Here is a 27,511-nt window from a genome sequence, read left to right as displayed (position 1 = left end):
TTGTAATATCGTGTCATTACTGATCAGAAAAAAATATTTTTATAGATTGTAGTGGCTGGGTTTTACTTCTCAAATGTGATATTTATTTTTGTGGTCTAAAAGAAGTAGTTCCTTCTCACCCTTATTTGAGGGCTTTTTTTTTTAACCTACCCTTTAAATCCTGGTGTTCCTTTGGGTTCTCTTCTGATCCCTTTCTTTTTGCTTCCCATTTTCCTTCCTTAGATGAATAACATTGACCGAGCTCTTATGATGTATCAGGACAGGGCCATGCTGTACAGCTGAACAGGTTGTGTACTGCACAATTCCAGGAAGTGACATTCACTGCCCCCAAGACTTGGGTGGTGTCAGCAGGCATTGTGCTCGCTACTTTACAAACCCCTTGTTTACCCTCATAACAACCTAGGAGATGAATATCATCATTCCTCCTTTATAGATGAGAGAGAAAACTGAGTTTGGGGTATGTTAAAACTTGTTTAAGGTTACACAGTAATGAGTGGGCAATGGAGTTTGGATGGGTCCAAAGCCTTTGCTTCCCCACAGCATGCTACCTTTTGTGGGTGATCTCAGCTCTTGGTGAGCTCATCCATACCACCACCTAAATGATGATAATTCCAGATCTCTCTGTTGATGGCCTATGAGACAAATCTTCCAGCATGTACCAGAGGCCCCTCAGATTCTGAGTGATTCAAAGTGCATCATCATTTTCCACATAACTGCTTCTCCTCCATTCCTACTCTCAGTTGGTGGCACTTGTAACCTGGGCTCCTCTCGCCCCCTCACCCCCACATCCAATCAGGCCCCATCACTTCTCTTTCCCAAATCTCTCTCTGTTCGTCCCCTTCCTTTCTGTGCCAGTTGTTACGATGTGGGTTCAGGCCATCGTTCTTCCATTCTGACTGCATCTGCTCTGACTTATGACAAGCACCACCTAGCTCCTTGCCCTGTCTGTTGCGTCTGGCTCATTCTTCTCTCTCCACCTTCCCCACTCGGCTGCTTGAAGACACAGCTTTGAGTCCCTTTCTCAGGGAAGCCTTTCTGGATTGTTTTCACCAACCCTTTCCTTTAGCTGAATTGCCCTTCTCTGTGCTCCCATAGAGCATCATTTTATCATTTCACTCATCATGGTACTCTGATCATTGCTTTTCTTGTCTGACTCCTCCCCTGGACTAAGAGCTCTTTGAGGACAGGAACCGATTTGCCTTTGTCTTTCTAGCATCTAGCAGCTTGTCTGGGAGGAGATCAAGAAATGCTAGAGAGAATCAATGAATGCACACTATAGACGCATTAGGCAGATCTGAAAGAGTTTTGATTAGTAGAGCTTTGTAATATTGCTTGAAATCAGGAACCGTGATGCCTCCAGCTTTGTTCTTTTTTTTTTTTTTTTTTCAAATTTGCTCAACTGATTAAAAAAAAAAATTTAATGTTTACTCATTTCTGAGAAAGAGAGAGAGAGCACAAGCAGGGAAGGAACAGAGACAGAGAGACGGACACGTAGAATCCCAAGCAGGCCCAACGCGGGGCTCAAACTCACAAACCATGAGATCGTGACCTGAGCTGAAGTCAGAAGCTTTAACTGACTGACCCACCTGGGGCGCCCCCCAGCTTTGTTCTGTCTTAAGACTGCTTTGGGGGTCTTTTGTGGTTCCACCCAAATTTAAGGATTGTAGGTTCTGTTTCTATGAAAATTGCCGTCAGAATTTTGATAGGATTGCACTGAATCTGTAGATTGCTTTGGATAGGATGCACATTCTAACAGTATTTATTCTTCCAGTCCGTGAGCACAGAACATCTTTCCATTCTTTGTGCCTTTAGTTTCTTTCGTCCATCTCTTAGTTTCAGCATACGGGGCTTTCGCCTCCTTGCTTACGTTTATTCCTAGGTATGTTATTCCAGATCTGAAAAAGTTGTTCACATAATACTGTAGTGTTCTACATGTTTACTTGGATTAAAATTTTCACGTGATTTTTATAAACCTGCATGGTGAAAATAATCGATGCAGATGTTATTTAACTACGTTTTTTCCCCTTTCTTCTTGCCATTTGGCACAACAGGCAGCATGATTATCGCTTAATGTATGTTTTCATGACAGCAGTCTCTTGCCTTATCCAGTTGACAAAAGATTCTAACTTAACTGCATGATAATTTAAAAAGTGGATTCTGTGTTGAACTTTGGTTTAAGGCGTCAAAGTTTTGTATGGACACCAGTGAATAAACTAACCTCTCAGAAGGAGCTTTGTTTCTCTTCCCCGACTCCAGTCCATCGGCAGTGGTCACTCCTCTAAGGAAACGGCCGGAGGTTGGTTATCTTAGAACCTGAGCTACTCTGCTAAATCTGAGGTTAGACCACATGGGGGTGGTTATTCACAGGTACCTTTTTCACCTAACAGGGATTCAGGTCTCATTCCAGCTCTGCCCGTATCCGGTTCTAGCCAACCACTTAAATCTCCCTGGACATCGGGTTCCTTGCCTTGAAAATTAGGCATTTGGATGAAAGTAGCCAGAACAACTTTTCAATCTCAAACGTTCCCTGATTCTATTATTCTGGGTCCCTCCTCACTTTGTGTTCTCTTACTGTCTTATTTCCCTTGCCTGCCTTCCCTTCTTCCCCTACTGAGGGACTGGTCCAGGCCTGTCCTGCCATCACGCACCTAGATAGCTGTGTTCTTCAACACTTGGATTCGACCTGGAGGTTTTCTTGAACACAGAGGGCTGAGAAGCAGTGTACTTGTGTTGGCTGGCACGGAGCTCACTGCCACTACTTTATTGGCACGCTCAGATCCCTTCCACAAAGGGCGTGTGGGTCCCTTCCTTTTAGGAAGCACATTCCTGACTGCCTTTGTAAAAGCACAGTGAGGTTGAGTCTCGAGTACAAAAAGATTCCTGAATCAGAGCAGCGACATTTCTAAATTGCAGCCGTTAGACAGATTTGGGACTATGATTGTGACCTGGGCTGGGGGTGGGAGTGGGGGCGGCCTGGTTGGCAGGGACCGAACAGATAGATCATCATGTTTTCCACATCACACACAGTAAGTGTCCAAGGTTTTGCAGTGAGGAAGGCACACCATAGCATACCCTACGGTTTCTGGATATTTGTGTCACCTTTTCTTTAACGTCATACAACCTGTTAGGTTACAATGGGCTCCCACATAATTTTTCCGTAAAGCACTTCAAGCAAAATTATAGTCATCAAGGCGTGCCTCTAATTTTAGGAGGTAAACGAAGCCTGTGCTGATTCGATTTGCCTGCGTTCTGACTTCCTCACCAGACCCCAAAGGCCAGAATCAGGTACAAGGTGTTTTTTGAGAAGACGCGCGCGGGGAAGCGTGTCTATACAAAACCGTTTTCTGGGAAGGCAGGTCGGGGGTTCCCGGCAGCAGCAGAAGGCGAGTTAAAGAGCCGGGATCGGGAGGGAGGGCGAAGGTGTCCCGGCAGGACAGGCGCAGAGAAGCAACAAGCTTGGGAGGCCAAGAGGGGAAATGCCCCGGTCCGGGCAGGATGAAGGACGCGGAGGGCTGCAGCCACACTCCCTGCCCCGGATTTCGGCGGCAGCCGCCCCAGAAGGGCGAGCGGCAGAGGTCCCGGGGCGGCGGAGCGGGCGCAGGAGGGGCCGGCGGTGGGGGGCGGGGGGCGGCGCGCTGGGGGCCGGGCCCGCACGGGGTTAAAAGAGCATCACCTGCAGCTCCAGGGCGACCCAGATGGGAAGTAGGAAGTGCCGCGCTTGAGCTTCCTGTATAAATACACGCGCGGCTCCCGGCGCCGCCGCTGGTGAGCTGCGCTCCACGCTCCGCGGGGCCCGGGGTGTCGCGGCCGCTCGCCGGGGGGCGGGGGGGGCAGCGGGCGCCTGTCGGACCGCCTCCCCGCCTCCCCCCTCCCGCCCGCGGCTGCACCCCCCCCGCCCCCCCCTCCGGCCGCGGTCCCGCTGCCGTCCCGCGGGGGTGCAGAGCTGGGGCCGCGGAGCCCGGAGGACCGCGGAGGGAATGAGCCGGCTCCGCCTCCCCGGGGCGCGCGGGCCAGGCTGCTGAGAAGCCCCGGCGGCGCCCGGAGGAACCGAGCCCTCCCGCCAGGTAGGTGTCGCCGAGCGCTTGAGCCGCCGCGGGCGGGCGAGGACGGAGAGACCCGGACTCCATGGTCTGTAGCTTTCTTTTCTGCCTCCTCTGCTTAACAGCGCGCAGAGTGGGATTCATGCCGAACGCCCGAGACACCTGTTAACTTTGAAAAATAGACGCAAAGGTAGAAGAGAAACCGGTGTCGTTTCCAGTAAAACGGCCTCTGCGAAATGTACCGATTGGCAAACGCAAGATTAGGTCAGACCTCCCCGGTGTCTTTCTTAAGGGGAGACCAGAAGTTGGCATCATCTCAGATGTCGACCTTCCGTTGTTTGGAAACGCACACAGCACGGTGTTGACACGCACAGATGGGAATGAGATGGGATCTTGGCCATGCGTTATGGTGATTATTTTGTCAGGCAGTTGCTGATAAGACAGTGAAACTCGGATCCTGTATTGCCGTTCCCAAGTTTTAGGTTAAAATGAAAGGGATTCCTGTTTCAGAGGAGCAAAGGGATCTTGAGCTTTCTCCTCTCGGGGCACCTTTTGCTTTCCTTATGACTTTGGGGGATCCTGCTGTGAGTCTCCTCCTGATGCATGCACGTCTTACATTCAGATTTCTCAGAAATGCATTTCCCTGTCTGGGAAAATGTCCTCTGTCTTCATGCTTTCACTACCGTGGGTCACTTTCTTATTTCTTTCTGCTGCAGGTATCTGATTAGACGTTAGCTGGGAGTCCCCAAAGGACTATCAGTGTTCTAAGGTGGCATTTCTGGATGTTTGTTTGAAGTCTGCAAGATCTGAATTAAAGAACAATGTATCTCACATTTATGAAACAGCAGATGGGGCGGGAGGGGGGGGGGTCTAGGCCCAGAAGCAAAATAAATGAAGTTTGAGATGACTCAGTTTTTAGGGTGTGGGTAAGAGGAAAAAGGAACCCAGTCAGCCTTCACAGAGTTGCTGGCTAATTAAAGTATTTGGCTGCTGCGGTGTGCACTGAGATGAGCCTCCTGGTCCCTTTCAGATCTCACTGCTCTGTTGGTCCCTCCATCTGCTGACCCTGCCCCCTCTTCCCAACCCTAGTCCTTTTCCTAAGTAGCAGCCCCGTAACTATTTCTGAAATGATCTTGAGGAGGGGGAGGGGGCAAGAAAGATAGATGTAGCAGAACCATGGGCCCCATTGGGATAATTGTATTAAATCCAAGGCCACGTTTTCACAGCCCTCCTGTTTTACCCTTGCACACCTGTGACTGCTCTTTTTTTCCCTTGTGGTGGGCACACACTTGGAGAAATAGGAAAGAGAAAAACCCTTCTGTTTCTAAAATAGCCTCTGATGAATTGAAACTGTCGTGATGAGTAAACAAATACAAGGTACACATGTATATAGAGAATGTAAGTGTAAAACAGATGTCAAGTCGCGGAATCGGGCTGCTTGAACTTTTTATTTAAAACAAACAGGAGAAAACATAACCCCCCAAGTCCCCAAACCAATCACCCTAGATAACTTGCTCCTACACTACTGTGCTGGAAGCGAGGTGTGAGTGTGGTCAAGCGCTGTCCATTTACCCAGAGTTTTACAAATATTTATAGTCGTCTGTGCCAAATATCTTTGCACTGAGCCCCACAGAACATTCTCAGCATTCAAAAGCTCCATTCTCATGAATGGCTTTAGTTCATTGGCAATTTAAAGGCATCCAGGCTTTCAAAGTAGGTCAGTTTAAGACACGTCTTTTTTTTTTTTTTTTTTAAATAATTAGTTTTTGGGTCTCCCAGATTGTGAACCAGGTTTTCTGAGCCAAACTTGACAGCAGAGAGAAAAATTATCCTTTATCTAGAAAGAAAGAGGAAAAAAGCTTGTTTTATCTATATGATAAGACCACTTAGCTTCCTGAAAACTACCTTTCTCTTCAAGAAGATGAGTACTTTTAATCTGAGAAGGTAAATTTAAATTTTCGATTTTGAGAAGCAGGTTTAATGTGTTAAGTATTTAGGAGCATTTATAAGGACCTCAGAATCATTGCTCCGTGGTGTTTCTGCTAATTCTGGCTTCTGTGTTTCCCGTGGCCTTGACTTATGACATTACTTTCTTGTTCAGTGAGGTTCTTCGTGTTTGAAATCACCAGTTTGAGGTAGAGGTCAGGAATCATGCTGAACCCAGATGTTGGTGAAGGAACAAAGTCCAGACAGTTTTGGGACTAAACCTACTTTGTGCAACTGATTATTTTGGATATGGGAAAGGAGCCAAAATGCCACACAAATCCTCCTTTCCACTTTGAGCTTTCGGGAGTAGGCATCTGCAGTCATTAGTCCTGAGTGCTGGGACTGTTTTCCAGGGATGCCTGCTTTAATTTCTGGAAGCTTCTATTAAGTCATGTTATTTTCCTGAGTATGTTAGATGTTTGTCATCTTGACTTTTTTGTTTTTTTTTTTTTTTTTTTTTTTTTGGTAATGTTTCCCATATGTCATCTGAGTGTTAAGGAACCTGAAGAGGCATAACCTCACCAAAGTTAATTTAATTATTTAATTTTTAATTTGCTTTTTCACCTTTAGGTACAGGCAGGAGGTCTGTACTAATGTTCTATTTTTATTAACTCTGGCATTTGCTTTTGCTGGGTCGATGCATATTTCTAAACCCAGCACATCGCATTTCAATGGTTATTAAGACACGGGAGGCTATACATTAAAGAAAGTAAAAGCGGCCAACGTTTTTGCAACACGGAATGAGAAACGTCTCGTTTACGAGGAGACCTCTTTCCTTGAACTGAAAGCACAACAACCTAAGTGCAAAATACTTCTCTTGTTCACAGCTGGGGATACTGCTGATCACATGGCTTTTGTAGCATCTGTTAAAGAACATACTCTAAAAGCCGTGTCTCCTTGGTTCCCATCTCCTCTGCAGTCATGAGTTTGAGGGCCAGACTTTTACTCAACTGGTTCTTTGTCTTTGGGGGAAGAAAGAACACATCATCTCTCATTTGTCTCTTTGCTGGACTTGTGGTCAAAGCTTCATAGAAACCCACAAATTGTCCTCTGTTATCATTATAGAACATTATCTGTTGACAACCTCCTCAACGAGTTTACTCCTTGTAAGTGGAGACTGGGTTCGGTCACCTTTACATCACTAGCACCTAATGTGTGGAATTCAGAATTCAGTTCTTTGTGGGGTTGACTCTGTTTCCTACATTACTGGGTTTTTGAGAAAAGGATTTGGCAAAGGCGAATGAAAACATACCTGCTGCACCTTGCTTAGTGTGGGATTTCGGAAGGGAGTCCTCTCCCAAGCTGCTTTTAAATTTGTTTCTAATTAAAGTTTCTATAGGAAACTTCTGACATTCAGAAGAGAGGGTAATACAGATACATGTTTGTATCCATTTGGAGCAAACATTTTGATTTAGCTATGTGTGCCTTAGCAACTGTAGTTTCCTGGTAATGTCACGACCCAAGAAGTCAGCCCATCTCTTTCTTTCTGTATGGGGCTTTCTGAAATAACACGTCTCCTTGATCTGTTCATTACATCATTGTCTGACCTGCCTTTAAGTGGCGTTCTTCCTGCTTCTGAGCTTTGTTGTTATGCCAGGCAGAGGGAAGACGAATTATTCAGCAGGGCTGCATGAATAATTGTGGGAGGCAGGGAAGCACTGATTAAAAAAACGGGGTGGGCAGGGCACTCTGGCGGTGTTGAGTGGGGAGCTCCCACGAAGAGTGTAAAATTACAGTGCTGAAAATATCATGAAGCTGTTATTCTCCTATTCACGCCTGCCTTCTCTGATAAGTTTTCATTGTTAGAAAAGCCAGGGACGGATTTTCTCCTCTTGGGCCTTTCCCTGTAGCGGTAATGAGAATGTGGAAACAGGGCAAGAAAAAAAGGAATGTACTTTTTAGAAAAAGGATCAGCATTGTGCAGATGTTAGAATTTGCCGTCCCAGATGCCTGTGCCCTGAAGGATTTAGAGTTAGTCATCTGCTTTGTTAGCCGTTGTCCCCATAAATCTTTCCGTGTATTTCTCCTGAATATTTTGTAGGAAAAAACATAAAAATCAGATATTGTTCTCACCATAAAAAATTGCAAGTGTGTGAGGTGATGGGTGTGTTAACTAACCTTACTATGGTAATCGTTTCGAAACTTGTGTAGACATCTATGTGTATATACACACATCTGTGTCTCATCATTACACTGTATACCTTAAACTTATACAATGTTACATATCGATTATATCTCAACATAGCTGGAAGAAAATTAGATCTTAGTAATAGCTGTAACAGACTTTATACATAACAATTTCAAATAGCAAAGAGACTGTTTAGAAAACAATGCTAATAATTAATATTTGCTGATTTCGGCTCAGGTTATGGTCTCACTGTTCATGAGTTCGAGCCCTTCGTTAGGCTCTGTACTGACAGCACGGAGCCTGCTCGGGATTCTGTCTGTCTCTCTCGCTCGCTCGCTGTCCCTCCCCCCTACCCAAAATAAATAAACAAACATTAAAAAAAAAAAAAGATATTCCTCCTAATGGAGTGTCTGTCCTTTTCACCTGCATACGAGTTAATAGGGATATATTTGCACATTAGTTCCATTTTTAGAAGATTACAGTCTCCGGGTTACACATTTATAATCTTGTTGACATCTTGGTAACTGTTGGGATGAATATGTTAAAGCTAAGGAATTACAGACTGAAGTACTTTTTCATTTCCTGAGGGAAGAAGACGTAGTCTGCTTTCCTATTGCACGAGGCACGATGGTAAACAGTCTTTTACAGCAATGCTGCTACCTCACAAAGCCCGAGTAGGTGAATATTTGCTTCCATCACACCTAAGAACTAAGAATGGCTTGGATTTGTTTATACTCGAGAATAGTGTCTAATCTGTCTTGTTTTTTGCATATAATGATCAAGTGTCCCATATGTGATGCCAGGTATCTGTTGTTGGCCTTGGGTGTTACTCTTTCAGAAAATAATTAAGTAGGTGCCTGGGGGACTCAATCAGTTAAGCGTCCGACTTCAGCTCCGGTCACAATTCTGTGGTTCGTGGGTCTGAGCCCCACTTTGGGCTCTGTGCTGACAGCTCAGAGCCTGGAGCCTGCTTCGGATTCTGTGTCTCTTTTTCTGCCTCTCCCCTGCTTGTACTCTGTCTCTCAAAAACAAATAAACATTAAAAAATAAGTAGATAGAAGATATTTGTTTCTCTGATATCACTGGGTTTGTACTGGTCCATCTAGTCCCCGAATGGCCAGAGAGCGGGTCAGGGATGCAAACAGGAGAACCACAGCCCTGGCCACTAAGGAGGTCTGCCCTAAGTCCTTACCCCACTAAGCACTAATACCCATTGCCCTTGCTACTCTACCAGCCAGCTGGTCTACCTTCCATTCCAGACTATGCTTAGGGTAGAACTTCAGCAAATGGCTAGTGACTGATGATGGTCAGCACTTCACTAGACTCAGTCTGTGCCATTTGAGTCGTTAATAGCTTCTGTTAAGAACATCAACTAGGGCTACATAGTTGCATTGGGCAGAAGTGCCAGGGTCAACACAGTACTAATTTTTCAGATTATGTTGAGTGGAATCTGGTTGCCTGACATGTCATTCTTGGTTGGTGTTGGGAGAGCTTCCTAACAAGGCAGAGATGGGATCTTTGGATTGCTGTTTCATTCTACTCGATTAGAATATTGGCTTCCTGAGAAAATCTCTCCATTATGAAGGCAACACTTCAGACGTACCTTCTCCACCACCTACCCTTCTTGAAAACCTTTCCCTTTGTAAGCTTTCTCTGAGTCATGCTTTTATATCTTTTATTCCAGCTACCTCACAGGAATGACTCAGTGCCTTACATGGGCATGGAAACATTTTGAGAGTATTCCTGTGTCTCCTCTTCTGTTTTGTCCCTTGTTCTTGAGTAGATCTTAGACTTCCGTAGCACGGTTTGGAATTAAGACCTCAGCACAGATCGGCTGGCTTCTTACACGCATTCATATTCTCTTCTGTCAGTGATATCCAGGTGATTCATTCTGTTTATTTTCTATCTCTCTGGGTCTCTTTAATTCTGCTTCATCCATTTATCTGAATTTTAAAGTTTTTGCTGAATGGTGCAAAAATTCCTAAATAACTAGGTAAGTATCCCGGTGAAACATTGTCCCTTCCGACTACATTATCCTTTTGTGCTGTGGAACGATCACCGAGACTCTGGGTAGTGAGGCAGGCGTAGACGACATTAGTTAAAAATACTTTGAATGTTGGCTCTTCCAGCCTCTGCATTTTTGGAGCAGATTGCTTTTCCAGGCCGCCAGCAGAATACGAAAAGTCCTTCTACATCCTGTGCTTCTAGCATGCGCCCCGTTGTGTGGTTAGTTATATTTAAGCAAGTGGTACTTGTAGAATCTGGGTGAAGTCCGCCCTCGCCGCTCCACCCCCACCCATGCCATTAACTTTAGCGAGTTTAAACCTAAAAGCAGCTGTCCAGTTTCTTTTTTCTTCCCCAACATGCCCCTTGTCCTCTCTGCCAAAATTCGTTCCTCATTGGGTTCGGCCGGGTCACATCTGCAATAATGGTAAAAGCTGGGATCCTCGTTACCGTTTTAAAACAAGCAGGAGGGTGGACCATTCAGGTCACTTTCTTCTTTCAGGTGAAACGTGAGGTATGAGGCAGAACCAGTTGAGCAAGGCAGTGAGATGAATTACCGGCTCTCTGGGTGGATAGCTTTCCCCAAAACCTAGAAGGGAGCTGGTGTGAACCGTCAGTGCACCTGCGGAGACATGGTGCGGTGAAAGGGTCAGGAGCTGTCAGCATGTGTGTGCGTGTGTGTGCGTGCGTGTGTGTGTGGGGGGGGGTCAGCTTCCTCTGGACACCCCTTCTGAACTTCATGCTGTTTGCTTATGGTCTGGGTGGGTGGCTGAATTTCTTCTCTTGGTGGTTCCATGTTGCAGAGACCGGGGGATCCGAATAAGATGTAAGTGAAGGGACACTAGGACACCTGGGAGCCATTCCCGACATCTCAAAGGAGAGAGAACTTCAGGACTGTCCTGATTGTTCCTTGAAGAGCTCTGTATGTAATGAATCAAGGGTGAAAGGATTTTCTGGATTCATATTCTTTTTATGAAGCGCTCAGCATGTGTCATTCATTTTAAAAAAATTTTTAATGTTTATTTATTTTTGAGAGAGAGACAGAGTACAAGTGGGAGAGGACAGAGAAGGAGACACAGAATCCAAAGCAGGCTCCAGGTTCTGAGCTGTCCGCACAGAGCCCAACACAGGCCTTGAACTCACAAACCAGGAGATGGTGACCTGAGCCAAAGTCTGGATGCTTAACCGACTGAGCCACCCAGGTGCCCTGAGTCATTCATTTTTAAAACCTTTATTAATTGATTTTGCCCAGAGTGAAAACTCAAAGAGCAGGTTTTCAGACTGTGCCTGGTGAAGCCTTGAGCATCTGTGATGGTGCCTGGCAGGTGCCCAGGGACAGGTCCAGGGGACCTGGCCTGGCTCTCCCCATCCTCTTCCACCAGCACTGGCCCACCTTAGCTCCTTTACACGGTGGCAGTTTACTCCAGATTTTGTTTTTGTAAAATTCCATCGCCTTAAACATGTTTGAATGCCATCACTTCAGGGAGTCGGTGTTATTGCCCACAGAAAAATAAATCACTTCTTTTTGAAGAATCATTTTGAATTGTGCATATCTCAGAGATGAAATATGTGACCTCCTTCCTCTTTCTCAGTCACAAGTACGGCCTCGTTTGGAATGCTTGGAATTTTTGTTGTTGTTGCTTTAACAGAACAGGTCTCTGCTTTGGAAAAGGCTTTTATCAAAATATTTTTACAGATAAAATATACTTTAAAAAGTTGTGTACATGTATATATAGTAAACCGCTTAATTGAGGTATGATTGATGGCCAAAAGCTGTATATATTTAATGTATACAACTTGATGAATTGGGAGATAAATATGTACCTCAGGAACAGCATAATGTCTGTACTTAACAATGCTACATTGTATGCTTAAAATTTTGCTAAGCAGGTAGACCTTTTTTTTTTTTTAAGTTTATTTATTTTGAGAGAGACAGAGACAGTGCAGCAGGGGAGGGGTAGAGAGAGGGAGAGAGAAAGAGAGTCCCAAGCAGGCTCTGTGCTGTCAGCACTGAGTCTGATGCAGGGCTTGAACCCACAATCTGCAAAGTGAAGACCTGAGCCAAAACCAAGAGTCGGGCGCTTAAGCGACTGAGCCACCGAGGCACCCCACTTAGAGGGGAGATCTTCTGTTAAGTGCTCTTACCACACATACACACACACATACACACACACACACACACACACACACACACATACACACACACACACAAATAATGACAAATAAAGTGGACAGGAAGAAACTTGGAGGTAATAGATATTTTTATATTTTTATAACTTTGGTTTGTAACTCACAAAGTAAGGAGTGCAAACTTATGGATATGGCAGGTGGTAAGACCATGTTTCACTATTAACTTTTTTAAAATATTTATTTTTGAGAGAGAGTGCAAGTGGGGGAGGGGCGGGGGGGCAGAGGATCTGAAGCGGGCTCTGCGCTGACAGCAGAGAGTGTGACACAAGGCTCGAACTCATGAGCGCCAAGATCATGACCTGAGCCGAATTTGGACGCTCAACCAACTGAGCCACCCAGACGCCCTCAAAAGACCATTTCTAAGAGATAATCTAAGGAGTATGCAATTATGTCTTCATTTTGTGAGTGTCCTATGTCTCTTTCTAAAAAATGCTATAGGGGCACCTGGCTGGCTCAGGCAGTAGAGCATGAGACTCTTGGCCTTGGGGTTGTGAGTTCAAGCCCACATTGGCACATTGCGGGTAGAGATAAAACTTTTTTTTAATTTTAAAAATTAAAAAAAAATAATGTGGTTTGAGACTATAAGAAATAATTGACTTTGCTGAAGAATTCCTACATCTCCTGCTGTGTTGGAACAGCAGGACTAACCTGTTCCTAACAGCTTCCTCCAAATGGGCTCTTCCTGTATTTGACATTTGTGGCATGGGGAGGTTCTGGTCTGTGTCAGTCCCCTCTTCCCTCCAGAAGCATTTACTGGCTACATTTCTTCTTCTTTGCTGTGGCCTTCTCCACCTCCTCTCACCCTCCTCTTCCTTCCTTTAAAAAAAAAACTTTATTAAGTTTTAACATTTTATTTCCAGTGTAATTAACGTACAGTGTTATATTAGTTTCAGGGCTACACTGAAGTCATTCAACAGTTCTATACATTACTCAGTGCTCATCAGGCTAAGTGTACTGGCTGCGTTTCTTCTTAATGTTTGACTAGGGATTTCTCTTTTTGTGGGCAAAGATCATCAGAATGTGGTGTATACACCATGTTGGGAAGATAGAAATGTGAAGACAGCACTTGGATGAAATTGGTGATGTGTGTGTTACTAGGAGAAACAAACAGGTGATGGTTGTCTAAGCATCACCTGGAAAGAGGAGAGAGGTAAAATCACTAATTGACCCTAAAGAGAGATTTTTTTTCTTTAACTTCAAAACCCTGAATTTTATACGTAGGTTGATTTGCTCTTGGATGATAGCTCCTTAATAGGTAAATAAGAACACCACATCTTAAGCCGTATACGGCCTTTCCCAAGAAATACTATCATGGAAGCCAATCATTGGTTAGCTTCCTATTTAAATTTATTTTTAATCAAGTCTACTACTGAGGGAGTAGGTAAAAAGCCTTGAATATTTCAGGTTACTAGAGTTTATAATAACTGTTGATTCTTTCTGGTATGACATTAAGAAAGTGCAGTTAGATCTCATAGATCTTTTTTCTGTCCATCCAATACAATTTGTTTTTTTCTCCCTTGTCATACTTTTGTACCTGTATGTTGAGACATAAGCCACTGTGGGGCTACATAACAAATGCCAAACATGTCCTTTCTTTTGCTCCAAAATGGGGATGAGAAGAGTCTAGTTCTTGTAGGGGGAGAGCGTATTTACATTTATTTCTGTGGCAGAATTTATTAGGATTGGCCATACGCTCTTGAAATGGTAAGAACTTTAGGATTTTCCTTCTCTTTAATTAGAACATGAAATTTCTTGATGTGCTATAAACTATTGAAGATTACTTTCACAATTATTTACCTCTTCTAAAGATAATCTGAATAAAAACAAGTAGAAGGGTTTCAGTTATAATTTTTATTTTTCAGTGTAGGAAAATCCTATTGTCTTGCCATATTTAGAGACAGATTTTACTCTGCACAGTTTTCGGTGACCTTCGATAGCTGTAGTCATGGGCTGTTTGTCTCTTTATCTCTTTGTCTCGGTTTTCCTCTCTCCCTACCCCTTCTAACTTCTTTCTCTCCCCGTTCCATCCTTCCACATAATATCCAGTCTCTGGTGTAAGGGGCCAGGACTGGGCTTGGTCTCAGAAGATGGAGGTTCGAATTTTGCTCTGCTCTATACAAGCTCTGAGAACCCAGGCAGATTATTTAACTCCTCTTCAGAAGAAGTTATGATTGCTTAGCATGTCTATAAGATGAAGGAAATAATCATCGTGGTTGCAAAAGAGTAAATGCAAGGACATATGTGACAGGACACAATTAGCACTGATCCCCCCTTGAAGAAAGTTGATTGGTATGAAACCTATAGAACGTAAAGTGTACCATTTCAGTTGTTGTAAGTGTGTAATTCGGTGGCATGAAGTACACTCACAGTGTTGTGTAACTATCACATTCTCCATTTCCAGAACTTTGCCATCATTCCCAACAGAAACTTTGTACCCATTAAATGGTAACTCTCTATTTCCCCCCTCTCCCAACCCCACCTTTCTACTCTCTGTCTCTCCGAATATGATGGCTCTAAATACCTCCTATTGATGGAATCATACGATGTTTGCCCTTTCGTGTCTGGCTTATTTCACTGAGCATAATGACTTTAAGGTTCATCCTCCTATTCCCTTTTAAAGGTGAATAATATTCCATTGAATGTTCATATCACATTTTGTTTATTCCTTCATCTCTTGATGGGCATTTAGAGCGTTTCCACTTTTTGACTAATTGTGAATAATGGTGCTGTGAGCATTGGTGTGCCAAGTATCGGTTTCCATCCTGGTTTCAATTCTTTTGGGTGTATGCTGAGAAGCAGAATTGTTGGATCTCATAGTAATTCTTTGTGTAATTTTTTGAGTGGGGCATCCTATTTTCAAGTTGTTGTTTTTTTTTAATCTGTTGGATTATAGTATGCGACTCCTAAATGGCGTGTTTATTCCTTGTGGTCTTTTCGTTCCCATAATTTACATTATATGAGTCAGGATGGTGAGGTCACCTTCAATTTCTCCAGGAGCACCTTGCCAAGGTGGCACGCTCTATAGGCCATGGGTCTCAGAAATGAACTTTGATGTATGCCTAGATATCCCGGAAGGTGAAGGTTTGCTCTGTTGGTGCCCAAATGTGTTGGTTAAACAACAGCTGTATTAATGAATGCAATATTTTCTGCTTTGGACCTTCCTGTAGGGGTTGAGGAGACTGAAGAAGGCTGATGGGCTGATGGGCTCAGCTGGTAGGTTCCACTGTCTCACCATGACCACCGAAAATCCGACGCCGGGAGACCTGGCTCCGTCCCCCCTCGTCACTTGCAAACTCTGCCTGTGTGAACGGTCCCTGGACAAGATGACCACACTCCAGGAATGCCACTGCCTCTTCTGCACAGATGTAAGTTCTCCTTGAAGCTTTCATCACGAGCCTGAGAAAATACAACGGGGAGAACTGTCAAAGCACATGATAGATTTTGGTGGCTTTCTGAGAAACCAGGGTTTGCTACAACAGCCTTCTGTTTTGGAGAGCAATTCCACGTTTGGGTCTGTTTCCAAATAGTGTCTGGAATGGTAAATCCCGTATTTACTGTTTTTTAGGCAAAGCATAAAGTGTATGTGATCTTTAATTACTGGTTGAATAAGCAGGATCTGTTCTTAAAGTGCTAGGTAAGAAACAAAATAGAAATATTTTTCACACATCTTAGTTAACTCCCATCTGTAAGGAGCTCATCCGGTGTTGGATGATAGACCAGGTGGCCGTTAACTGAATTTTCTTTCATATACTTTCTCGTCTCTTACAAAGCACATGATACATAACTCTTTTACTTTGTGCTTATCTCCCCCCTTTTTTTTTTTTCTGTCTTCACAATATGCTGAATGGTACTTATTCCTCATAATAAAGAGAGTATGTAGGTAGATCTCCAGGAGTGGGCCTTCCTCTTTTAGTGTGACACTTGGTGTCAATGGTCGTGACCTTGATGGCACATTTCCCTGGAGGCTGGTTGATTAAGGTGTGAAGATAGGAAACAGACTGTTGAATTCAAGGTGGCTACTGCAAGTGTGAACCCAGTGGTCCTATTCAGATTTTCATTTATTCAAATATCTTTTGAGCTCCTACCGTGTGCCAGGCACTCTGCTGGATGTTGTCCCATAGGGAAGATGGACTCATTGAAGGAACTGTCCAAGTTTGGCAAAGTCAGGGGTAGCTAGATGTAGTATACCAGCAGACTGTCTCACCTGCTTGGGGATGGGAGGGGGCATCCTGGTGGCAGTGATCTCTGAGCTGAGGCTTTAAACAAGAGTTGCAAATTGACGCTCATGGGTCACGTCTGGGCTCAACACATTTTTTATTTGGATCCCCAATTGGGAAATTTCATGAAAAAATGAAAAAGTGGTAAGATCTAGCGACTCCATCCAGGCCTGTATTTGTAGGCCCCAAAGAGACGATCTTTCCTCTGTTTATATTACCTTCCTGTCTCCTGTATGTATTTGAATCAACTACTCTTAAACAAATTTTTTTTTTAATGTTTATTTATTTTTGAGACAGAGAGAGAGCATGAACAGGGGAGGGGCAGAGAGAGAAGAAGACACAGAATCTGAAGCAGGCTCCAGGCTCTGAGCTGTCAGCACAGAGCCTGACGCAGGGCTCAAACTCATGCACCATGGGATCATGACCTGAGCCGAAGTCGGAAGCTCATCCGACTGAGCCACACAGGTGCCCCATGAATCAACTACTCTCTTAAACCAAGGATGAATTAAGAGTCACGTGGGATGCAGACTGGCGTCTCAGCAAGGCAGAGGCCTGATGTCCAAGTTATAATATTTACCTTTTATCTGTGCTTTGGTAGGGCCTCGTCTGGGCAGACTGTTATTATTTATTAGACAAAAAGTGTAATAATCACCAGACAAATCTAGGTTTCATGCCCTGACTAGAGAAGGAAATTGAATAGTTCAGGTATAGTGACCAGTGCTTAAATCAAGGGAAGCAAGGACAGAGGAATCATTAAGGATGTAGAGTCATTTATAAAGAGGTGTATTTACTAAGCATACTTTTTAAAAAAATAGATTAACAATTTAAGGTGAAATAAATTTTGCTCTTTCTTGTTAATTTCATCAAAATGTCATGTTCTCAAGCTCATTTATATTGATTAAAAAACTTTTTTTGATTGAGGATTAGGGTAGGGAGAAGCCTTGGAATGATTTTTGGGTAAAAAGGAAAGTGACTAGGGATGGCCGGGTGGCTCAGTTGGTTGAGCGTCTGACTCTTGATTTTGGCTCAGGTCATTATCCCAGGGTGGTGGGATCCAGCCCCATGTCAGGCTCTGTGCTGAGCCTGGAGCCTGCTTAGGATTCTCCCTCTCCCCCCTCTCCCCTATAGAAAATGAAAAAATAAAATAAAAAAGGAAAGTGACTATAATCCTTTCCTTAAGTTTTGAACTCTGGGATCCAAAGATGACGAGTGTCCCAGGATCTGTGCCAGCCACTGGGATTTATCAGTTTGAGAAACAAAGCCAGCAGAGGTCCTCGCTTTTAGGGGCTTATATTCTATCAAAGGCAGTTGCATAATAAACAATAAACATAATAACTGGGTGAGTTACAGAGGATTGGGCAATAGGGCTTAGAGAAAAGGCAGAGCAGGGCCAGGAGGGTGGAGTGCAGGTGGGGGCTGTTGCAGGTGTAGCAGGCTGTGAAGAGGACGCCTCGCTCAGTGACGTCTGTGCTTGGTCCTTCCTCATGTTATCAGTGTGTGTTGCTTAAGGAAGTGACCTTGTTGTTGAGGGGTGGCTTCAGTTTCCTTTGGTCTTGCTTTGCTGCTGAATGCTATGCTTCTGAAAGGATTCTTTCTGACCTTCTCACATAATTTTTGGACCCTTGCTAATCTTTGAAACAAAGGAGTCAGAAGCAGCATTTGGTTAAAGGCAGGAGGGAAATTTTTGTCTGGGGGTTACTGATGTTTGAAAAGCAGGATACGGAGTTCAGGTTTTGCCATGAGACCTAATAGTTCAGGATTCAAGTTTGTGCTTGTCGGCGCTGGGTAGAGGGTCCACAGGCAGAGGTGGTACCTCGTATTGACAAGGAGTTCACGCTGTCACAAGGATTGGTGCACGAGATCTCAGTTCCCAGTTAAAAACAACACAACGGCTTCTCGGTTCCCCTTTGGCAATTTGAGGGTAGGAGTTAGGACAATGAGAGTATTCTGTCATCTATGATCAGACTTCCTCATTGTTGGGGAGTACTCCAAACCAGAAAGTCAAATGGCTTGGTAGTTTTTATATCCCTCCGACGCTGGAACTTTTAAAAAACTATTAAAAAATGTGTCCAATCCTGCATATTTTAATTTGCACTCTAGTATAGATATTCAATGTTAGTAGTAAAGGTGTCAGATGTGTTTTGCGTTTTCAAGGCTGCAGAGAAATATGTGACACATTCAAATCAGCCATATACTACTAATTTCTGACTTTAAATATGATTGCATGACATCTTCTAAGTATTGGCTGGGAAAGACTTCTCGCGCATACCGTGTCTTTGAGATGGTGTTGCTAAGATCCTTCTCCCTCCCTTCCTCATTATGAGAGGGGTCAAATGGAATGGTCCCCCTGCTGGATGCGGTACTATACTGGTATACTTTCGTAATTTAATAAAGCTTTTTATACATTCTGTCCTTAAGAATGTATAAGGACATTCTTGTTTTCCCTAAGAAGTATCCCTGACCACGTTGCTGTGAGCTTAAATTCTTTCTGTTCCCAAGATCCGTGTGCTCTGGGAGAGCAGTGTGGATAGACGTGGAGTGTCTGACCTGACCATTGGATGTGAGCCAGGTCATTCCCTATCTTTAGGGAGATTGGGCCTTCCGATAGGTGCCCCCAACCCACGTGCGTTCTGTGGACCTCTAGTGCTGTGAAACAGAGGTGGTCCTTGACTAAACTGTCCCATGGTCCGATTAGCTCAGAAACTGGTATGTTCTCCATTCCTTTCTCGGAAGGATCATAATGCATTCTAGAGGCTCTGTGAAATCTTGTGGTTAAAAGAAAAGCAAGGGGACCATGTTTAACTTCTCCTGAGGAAGCATTTCCATTTGACCACCCCACCTTTTTAGGGGACTACCCATTAACTTCCCCACAACTCCGGCTCTGGAGAACACTGCTTCAAATTATTCCCTGTAGGTAATTCTTGATTTAAATGACATCCAGAGAAAGGAATGTGATGGACTTTGCTTCAAATAATCCATGAGTGTAGCTCGTTTCTTGTTGAAGGAAACTTAACGTGTTCTATTTCTGATGACAGTTTCTGTTAGACTCTTTGCTCAGCTGTAATATACAGAAGAAAGCGTGGCATAAAGCAAGGAGCAAGGAAGGCTAAGTATATAGGACAGAGATGGGCCTAGCTCTCATTAGCATGGCTGAACTCACAGACCATTACGTGCGTTGTGGAGTCAAGAAGTTGATACTGTGGGGTTATGGAGAGAGGTGTTGCAAAATCACTTGCTCTTGTACTTGGAGGTTAAATATCCCAGGGATGTTCGTCTACTGATGATATGCAAAAACTCTCTCTTTCTCTCTCCTGTGGATTTAAATAACTCAAACATGAAAATTCAAAATTTCCTTTTCTGGCATTTGCAACATACTCCACCAGATAATGATACCACACTGTTATAATTCAAGTGGAAGAAAAAAAATTCACAAAAGTCCATTATCAAAGGAGGGAAAATTTGTGGGTTTGCTCCCCTGTGAGCAATTTTTGCCTCTCTGATTTATTCTGGAAGCTATTTCTGTCAGCCACGAATTAAAGCATAATGGAGACACAGTTGTTGCTTGTTTTTATAACCTAGATAATTTCACCTGAAAAGAGTCGGTATGTTGGGCATGGCCTATTTACCTTTCAGATTAAAGACAGGATGTGCTGAGCAAAAAGAAAATAACGTCCAGCCGTATTCTTGACTTTTTTCCATTACATTTTGTTGGCTCTAAGTAGTTAGAACTCCTTTTACTATTCATTTCTCTGAGCCAAATGGATTTTCCAATGTTTAAAAAAGTGAGAGGAAATATAAAACTTTTTAGACCAAGCCCTTCTTTTCCTTGGGGCCTGTTGAGTGACCTTTAAGAAAAGCCCACATATGGCCTTGGAGACATTTACAGTTTGGAAAGATTTGCAGTGCGTGCGTGCGCTGGTGCATGTGTGTGTGTGTGCGTGTACCCGTGCACACATGTGCACCCGCACGGGTTGGTAGCTTCCAAATGAAGCAGAGAACCTGCGGGTGTTTGTGCCTGGATTCTAACTGATAACTACATTAGGATTTCAGAACGAATGACATTTTTCGACTACCACCTCCATTTTCCCTTTCCAGTGCAGCGTGGTGGTTAAGAGTGCAGATTTGGGGGTGTCTGGTGGCTCAGTCAGTTGAGCGTCCGACTTCGGCTCAGGTCGTGATCTCATGGTTTGTGGGTTTGAGCCCTGTGTTGGACTCTGTGCTGACAGCTCAGAGCCTGGAGCCTGCTTTGGATTCAGTGTCTCCAGTTCTCTCTGCCCCTTCCCCCCCCCCCCCCCCTCTCTTTCAAGAATAAATAAACATTAAAAATTAAAAAAAAAAATTTAAACATGAGTGCAGATTTGGAGGTAGGAAGACCAGGCTCAGGTTCAGGCTTTCCCATCAACGTGTGTGACTTTAGGCAAAATCTTCGGCTTCTCTGAACCTTCCTTTCCTCTCCTGTGGGGTGGAGGGAGGTAGGGGATGATCATCTCAGAGAGCGGTAGGAGGCATTGAGTGAGAACTCCAGTCAAGTGCTGAGTCTCTTTTAAGTTGGGGCTGTTTTAGTCCTTTCTTTCCTAATAAGTTCTACTGTGTGCTGAGCTGTTCTGTTTTTCAATAATGTTTTAGAGAAAGGAAATCCTGTGAAAACTAGACCAGCTTCCTCTTTAGCCTTTTATAAGAAGATGGTTTTATAGGTGATTTCAACCTTACTACTATTCTGAGACACCCACAGACTGGCAATTAGGGTAGAGAGAGAGATTTCTCTGTTGGATTTGTCCAAAGATTGGCTAATGGCTCGGGGCTTCGATTGAAGAGCGAGAAGTAGGACTTCGAGGAAAACCAGCACAACTTTAAAAGTGAATAGATGAGGGTATCTCCCCAAAGAATATGAAAACACTAATTTGAAAGGATATGTGCACCCCATGTTTATTGCAGCGTTATGTATAATAGCCAAGCTATGGAAGCAGTTCAAGTGTCCCTCAATAGATGAATGGATAAACGATGTGGTGTATATACACGAGGAATATTATTCAGCTATAAAATAGAATGAAATCTTGCCATTTGCAACAACATGGATGGATCTAGAGAGTATCATGATAAGCAAAATACGTTGGTCAGAGACAGACAAATACCACATGATTTTACATATATGTAGAATTTAAGAAACAACAAATGAACAAACGAAAAAAAGAAAAAAACAGACTCTTGACTACAGAGAACAAACTGGTGGTTACCAGAGGGGAGGTGGGTGGGGGATGGGTGAAATACGTGATACGGGGATTAAGAGCACACGTATCGTGATGAGCCCTGAGTTGTGTATGGAAGTGTTGAATCACTGTATTGTGCACCTGAAGCTAATATGGTACTGTCTGTTAACTATACTGGAATTAAAATTAAAATAGTCAAAATAAATAAAACCTTCAAAAAACCCCGTAACAGTGAACAGATATGCACATTTCTGATGGATGTAAGAGATCAGATGGCCCAGTATCTCAGGCTACCATTTATTTAAAAGCTGATTACCCCCAATAGGAATATAGTAATAGAATAACTTGTTGGCTTGATATGTATAGACTAGTATCATTTTAAGTATTTTCTATTGAGAATTCTCTGGAGCTGCAGGAAATAACAAGGCATCGTACGCCAGCAATGTCACAAACATTTTTTTTGTCCCCTCCTCTAGTCGTGGCCTGAGGCACTAAAATTCTCCAGTTCTCTGCCTTCCCGTCTTGTAGTACTATTAAATGCACAGAAGTAAATTCTGCCAACTTAAAGCCCTCTCTGATTCCGTTGGTTTCTGCTACTAAAACATTTCAGTTTACAAGGTTAGTTTTCGGCTTTCCCTTCACTTTACTTTGGGGTAAAGTGAAATGATCTGTGCCAGGTTTTCAGTGACTTCATCTGACATCGTTTATTTGTAAATGACTTCAGTATTCTCACTGCTGAAACTTAAAAGGGTTCCGAGGATAATGACTTTGACTTTGTATTAGTCAAGTCACTGATTTGAAATGCAAATTCGATACTCTATTTTCCTACCATGGAGGGAGCTGCTGCAGGCCAGAAAGCATCGGAGAAACAGGAGCAAATTGTAAGAGCGTGAGAAACCGAGTCAGGATGACTCAAGAAGGAGTTGGCTTTCTGGACCCATGATCTCATCCACGCCTAGTGCTCACCACTCACTTACTCAAGGCAAGTGGTGAGATGTAGCAAGACTGAAGAGCAGCAAAAGGAAACCACACTCTTTGGGCTGAGCATCTCTGTCGTAGCTCCTTTCTGGATGCCAGGATGGTTTCACATCTGAGACTGGGTCTCAAATCTGGTTGCTTGGGCTCCATTGATTCAACGGACACAAAAATATTTATTGTGCCACGGATCGTTCTGACGGTCAAGATACGGTCGTGAGCAATTGGATCAAGGCCTAGTTGTTTAGATAGCTCGGATTTTAGTGCGGGGCACAGATACTGACAAGCAGGTACTTGTTGGTATGATGATAGATGCTCTGAGTTAAAGCAGGGCAAGGGGATAGCGAGTGGTGCAGGAGAGGGGTTCCTACTATGCATTGGATGGTCGGGGAAATCTCACCAACAAGGTATTATCTAGGCAGAGACATGGAGGGCCTGGGGAACCGGCTGTATACATATTAGGCAGAAGAGAGTTTTGGGCAGAGGGGAGCAGTGTGGCAGTCTGAAACTGGGGTTGTGTTTGGTGTTCAGGTACAGCAAGGAGGTGTGTGTGTGTGTGTGTGTGTGTGTATGTGTATGTGTCTGTGTGTCTGTGTCCGTCTGTCTGTCTGTCTAGCAGGGGGGACTGTAGGAGATGAAGTCGGAGAGGTAGTGGGGTCTGTCTGGAGGACCCTGCAGACTATCGTAATTATGGCCTCAGTCTCATGTGAGAACAGGAGCCTTCGGAGGATTTTAACCCACAAAGTTAATGTGATTTAATCATGTTTTAAATGGATCACTGTGGGGCGCCTGGGTGGTTCAGTCGGTTAAGTGTCTGACTTTGGCTCAGGTCATAATCTCAGGGTTCATGAGTTTGAGCCCCACATTGGGCTTTGTGCTGACAGCTCAGAGCCTGGAGCCTGCTTCGGATTCTGTGTCTCCCCCTCTCTCTGCCCCTCCCATGCTCATGCTCTGTGTCTCTCTGGCTCTCAATAATAAATAAACGTTAAAAAAATTTTTTTTTAATGAATAAACATTAAAAAAATTAAAAAAAAAATAGATTGCTATGTTAATAAGGGTTATCCAGAGAAACAAATCCAATAGGAGATAGATGTACATATCTTCAGTATGAGATTGTGTGTGTGTGTGTGTAGAGAGAGAGATTTATTATAAGAAATTTGTGCAATTATGGAGGTGAAGTCTCATGATTTGCTGCCTACAAGCTGGAGACTGGCTGCAGGAGACCTGATGGTATAGTTCAAGTCTGAGTCTGAAGGCGTGAGAATGAGGAGAACCCCTGGTGTAAGTTCCTTCCTGAGGGCAGAAGATCAGTGTCTTAGCTCATGTGGTCAGGCAGAGGGAATGAATTCTCCCTTCCTCTGCCTTGTGGTTCTGTTCAGGCCCTCAGCTTATTGGACGAGACCCACTCACATCAGGAGGCAGTCTGCTTTCCTCGGTCTACCGATTCAAAAACCAATCTCCTCTGGAAACACCCTGATAGATGCACCTAGAAGTAATGTTGCCCAAATATTTGGGCACCCCTTGGCCTGGTCAAGTTGACACATAAGATTAACCATCACAGTCACCCTGGCTACTGCATAGAGAATTAACTACAGGAGCAAGGATGAAAGCAGAGAAACTAATTACAAGACAAATATAATAATCCAGACCAGAGGTAATAGGGTCTTGGACCAGCAGGTGGTAGCCACTCATGTCTTTGGGTAGTCTAAGGCTCCATTTTCTTTTATATAACATAGGGATAATAATAAATCACCTAAAGTTATAGAGGAGATTGCAGTAGATAATCTGGGTAAAGCATTTAGACCAGTGCCCATAATGTAGCTAGCGTGTATGTAGCTCTCTACATAGTCTGATCATCAAAATTTTAGTCTGATCATCACGATTTTGCTTGAAAACCTCCAGGATAACACTGACTATTCAATTATGGAATTTTAAACCCTAAGCTGTTTTTTCTTCTACATCCATTTGAAGCCTATTTCTTTAAAAAAAAATTTTTTTTTTTTTTTTAATGTTTATTCATTCCTGAGAGAGACAGAGACAGAGTGTGAGCTGGGTGGGACAGAGAGAGAGGGAGACACAGAATCCAACGCAGGCTCCAGGCTCCAAGCTGCCGGCACAGAGCCCGACATGGGGCTCGAACCCATGAACCGTGAGATCATGGCCTGAGCTGAAGTCGGACGCTTAACTGACTGAGCCACCCTGGCACCCCGAAGCCTATTTCTATATAAATTCTACCTATTAGTGCTGGTTCTGTTGAAATCTAATTTGCATTCTACTCACCAGCTCTGTAATGTTCGAATGAGGCTTATCTTACTGTTTAGGATAAGATTACTCATTAAAAAGTCCCACAGTGCTCCATCTGTTGTGGGAATATTAATAAATAGTACTTCATTCCCCTCCCCCCACCCCTTTTTGTTGACACAGGCTTTGGAACAAGATTCATTTGCACAACATTCTTGCCTTTGATCATAGGTTGAACAAGTACTTCAGGCTTTTCTATATTCTCTTAGGAAAGCATATGGTATCAGGATAGGGGGGCGGTACTAGGATCTGGAACAAGATTTGATTTCTTTTTCACAAAGAAGGTTATAAAAAGATGGTATGTTGGCAGTCTGTGTTGGTATGTTATGGAGACTCTCTCTCTCTCTCTTTTTTTTTTTTTCCCAAAGCATACCTTGCCAAAGTTTAATTTTTCAAACCACATATTGGAATGCAATAGGCTGGCCAAACATGCAAATCACCACCAGAGAGAGCAGGCAAAGTGGGAGCACAATGATAGAAGTTACCCTTACATCCACTGAGTCACCCAAGTTTATCTGTTTGTTCTTTTGTTGTTACACCTTTATTCCAGTTTCCCCCAAGTCTGTTCCCATCTTGATCTGATGCTATTCTTCCATTTGACACTGGCACGTACCAGCCACGGTGCTGTGGGCATAGACACATGGGTGCCGTGTGCATCCCCCATGATTAGTCTGGCTTGCATGGGGGAGTACGGTGTGCTATGGGAGCATCAGGGAAGCCACTGGAACTAGACCTGGGGAGGTGAGGGAGGGTTTCCTGTATGGCTGAGACCAAGAGAGGACTAAGGGGTTGCTTGATGGCAGTATTGGTGGGGCTGGGATAGGAAGAGTACCATAGGGAGGAGACGCAGCCATGTATGAAGGCACAGAGCCAAGAAAGTGGGGCATACTGAGGCACTGAACTGACAGAAAGCCCTGGAAAGTACTGTGGGAGGCATGGGGGTGCTTGGGCATGAGGTTGGAGAGGCGAGCAGAGACTGGATGGGGAGGGTCTTGTATACCTTGTTACAGAGCATTATGGAGCCACAAAAGGCTTTGTCTGGGAGTGGCGTAGGGAAGGTGGCTCTGGAACAGAGTGGATAATGGTCTGAAAGGGAGCAAACGGGTAGGGTGAAGGAAAAAGGCTGGTGAGAGCTCAGAGAACACCCCCCTCATCCACACATGCTGCATTGACTATGGTAGACTGCCGTTTTGAGGTCTGGAGTATGAAAGTTATTTTCGTGTCCCAGTTTCTCCTTCCTATGCATTTGGATACTAATGTCAGATTTCTTAAAATGTTGCTGTCAAAATGCCACTCCTGTTATTCCTTCATGTGCTCCTGTTTGAATCATCTTCCTTGGGGCTGTCACAAGTTCTGTCGCACAACATCCATTCAGACCACCTTCTGCTGTGCCTCTCACATGAGGTATTGCATACCTTCATGTCTTTTCTTTCCAGAATCTTCGTCCCTTCTTCCTTTAATTCCTAATGCAGTCTCGTTGCCTGGTCAGGGCAGTTACAAGTCAACAAACACTTATTATGACAAGAGAATACTAGATTGGGGGCATTTATTGGTGAAAAACTCAAACATGGTTCTTACCTGGGTGGCATTGGCTACCCTAGTGTAAAACGAGCATCTCTTTCCTGAGGGCATTCACTATTAAAATCAAATTGAATAGATTTCATACAAATCTCCGCATTGCCTTACTTTCCAGCCATCTGACCGAGATCCATTTTATCCCTCCATCCACATTCAAAGTCCACTGAGGACAGAAGCCCAAGAAGAAAGGCATCACCAATGATCAGTGTTGTCATAGTAAAGTAGCATGCACTCACCCACCTTATCTTTTCAAAGAAAATTTTTTTTCATGTTCATTTTTTGAGAAGAGAGAAGGAGTATGAGTGGGGGAGGGGAAGACACAGAATCCGAAGCAGGCTCCAGGCTCCGAGCTGTCAGCACAGAGCCCAATGTGGGGCTCGAACCCATGAGCCGTGAGATCATGACCTGAGCTGAAGTCAGACACTCAACCGACTGAGCCACCCAGGTTCCCCTTACCCATCTCATTCAGTGCGAGGCATTTCATCCATAAAATGATGACCCAAATCAGTCATTAAAAAAATATCCCTACTTTAAAGATCATGAAGTAGATATACAGTAATCCCTTGTTTACTAGTGTAACAAATTTTGGGGTTTGTGCATTCACATTTTGAAGTCGACTCAACCCTCCCTCCCAAGCAAATCATTTACCCGATTGCCAAGTCCCTAAAGTACTCAGGGCAGGGACATTGACCTTGCCGGAAACAGAGAGCTACTCCGTTAATGTGACGACTTCTGCAAAGTTTGCAGTAATTTCAGGGTGGGATGTATAGGGTTTTAGTTCCTCTGTTTATGTCTTTGTAGAAATAGGAAGTCAACAGGCAAATGAAGGCCCCAAGGGACGAGTCAGAAGGAGAGGGCACATGGCTGATTTCTCACTTCTCTTCC

At 43.9% G+C, this 27,511-nt stretch overlaps 1 protein-coding gene across 3 annotated transcripts in view; it reads left to right on the top strand.

Annotated features, from left to right (window-relative positions):
* The window catches only part of RNF144B (ring finger protein 144B), a 181,295-nt gene that overhangs the window by 96,871 nt on the left and 56,913 nt on the right, over positions 1-27,511 (top strand). The window contains exons 1-2 of one of the 3 annotated variants that reach the window (XM_060614709.3): positions 3,720-4,064; positions 15,516-15,713. In XM_060614709.3, the coding sequence (XP_060470692.1) occupies positions 15,549-15,713 (165 nt within the window). In that variant the 5' untranslated portion in view covers positions 3,720-4,064; positions 15,516-15,548. Of the gene's footprint in view, positions 1-3,719; positions 4,065-4,110; positions 4,305-15,515; positions 15,714-27,511 lie in introns of those variants that run through there. The other 2 variants (XM_078446600.2, XM_060614710.3) reach the window with 2 other exon arrangements.

The sequence above is a fragment of the Panthera onca genome, chromosome B2 (assembly GCF_046562875.1).
Source record: "Panthera onca isolate mPanOnc1 chromosome B2, mPanOnc1 haplotype 2, whole genome shotgun sequence".
NCBI classification, from domain to species: Eukaryota; Metazoa; Chordata; class Mammalia; order Carnivora; family Felidae; genus Panthera; species Panthera onca.
Note: the sequence above shows the minus strand (reverse complement) of the source record. Positions and strands in the feature narration are given on the sequence as shown.